This window comes from Trypanosoma conorhini (genome assembly GCF_003719485.1).
Source record: "Trypanosoma conorhini strain 025E chromosome Unknown Tco_14.4_contig_00559, whole genome shotgun sequence".
NCBI classification, from domain to species: domain Eukaryota; phylum Euglenozoa; class Kinetoplastea; order Trypanosomatida; family Trypanosomatidae; genus Trypanosoma; species Trypanosoma conorhini.
The window spans coordinates 8,828-9,983 of record NW_021704640.1 but is presented as its reverse complement, the minus strand read 5'-3'; the positions used below and the strand labels follow the sequence as shown (position 1 = coordinate 9,983).

At 64.7% G+C, this 1,156-nt stretch overlaps 1 protein-coding gene across 1 annotated transcript; it reads right to left on the bottom strand.

Moving 5' to 3' along the window:
- Nucleotides 1-441: 441 nt before the first annotated feature.
- Tco025E_07337 (uncharacterized protein) lies at nt 442-918 on the bottom strand (the record flags this gene model as incomplete). The annotated part of the gene is made up of 1 exon (XM_029374203.1): nt 442-918. The coding sequence occupies one exon, from the start codon at nt 916-918 to the stop codon at nt 442-444; it is 477 nt and encodes a 158-aa protein (XP_029225733.1).
- Nucleotides 919-1,156: the final 238 nt, after the last annotated feature.

Sequence of the window (1,156 nt, the reverse complement as noted above, 5' to 3'; positions counted from 1 at the left end):
CGTGCAGGGAGAACACGCCAACACACACGCGGCGCGGAGGTGCCGCAATTCCGTTGATTTGGGCGGCGTTGGGGAAGTGAGCAGCGGACTGTGTTTCTGCGTCAGTGCTTGAAGGGACTATTGTAAAGATATTTGTGTTTGTATTTATTTACCTGCGGGCACGAGGCACAGCTGGCGGGAAGTCCTGCTGCGAGAAAAAAGGAGGCGCCGTGCCCCGTGACCTCGCATTGGTAGTACTGTGTTTTTGGTTTCATTTTTTGCTTTCATTTTTTTTTAAACCTCCGGGCGCTACCAAAAGACATCTGCGCGGGGCGGGGGCGGAATAAATTCCTCCTCGTGCGGCTGCAGGGCGCTGCGTGCGCTCATTGGGCTGCCGCTGCCGTCTTGTTTTCTTCCTTCTCTCCCTGCTCTCTCACTCTCTCTCCGCGGTACTCTTTGCTCTCATCCTTTACTATTCATCTCTCTTTCTTTTCTTGCTTCGCCCCAGCCGTTGTGGGCCGAAGGCTCAGCTCGATGGCCCCGGCGGCCCCGCTGCCGCGCCTCCCTCTGCGGGGACGGAGCGCGGGGCGAAGACGAGGACTCAGGCGCCCGCGCAGTTCTCGTGCCCGGACGGTGGCAAGAGGTTACGTCGGCGCCTCGCCGCCGGTGGGGGTCGGAGGAAGTGCGCAGGGGGCCGGGAGAAGAGATGGATGCCGCCGTGGGTGGGCGCAGTTTCGGTGGGGCGGGCTGCACCTGCGCAAAGCGCACGAACCCCAGCCGAACTGCGCTGCCGCCCCGGCAGAGGCCACTCGCGCGTTCACGGTGAAATGCAGCGCGGGCAGCGACGGCGGGGGCGCTGTGCGTGTGGTCGGGGCGGCGAAAAGGAGCCGCGGCGGCGCCTCCGCCTCTTGCCCGATTCTCCAGCGCGCCTGACGGCATGATCGCTTGCAAGTTGCAAAGACCCGGTGGAGCAGCCGCTGGGGAGGAAGAGGGTTCGCCGGGAGCGAAAAGAGCCCGGAGGTTGCCACCGGGCGGGCGGCAGATTTGCCTGCGGGGGGAGGGAGGCCGGGGGTCGGTGCCGCGGGGCAAACTGCGGCGGCAGCAGGCAGTGCGAGAGGAGGAAAGGGAGGAGGGGGCGCCTGGAATGTTGCGGCCAGTTCTGCGGGCGACGAGTGGT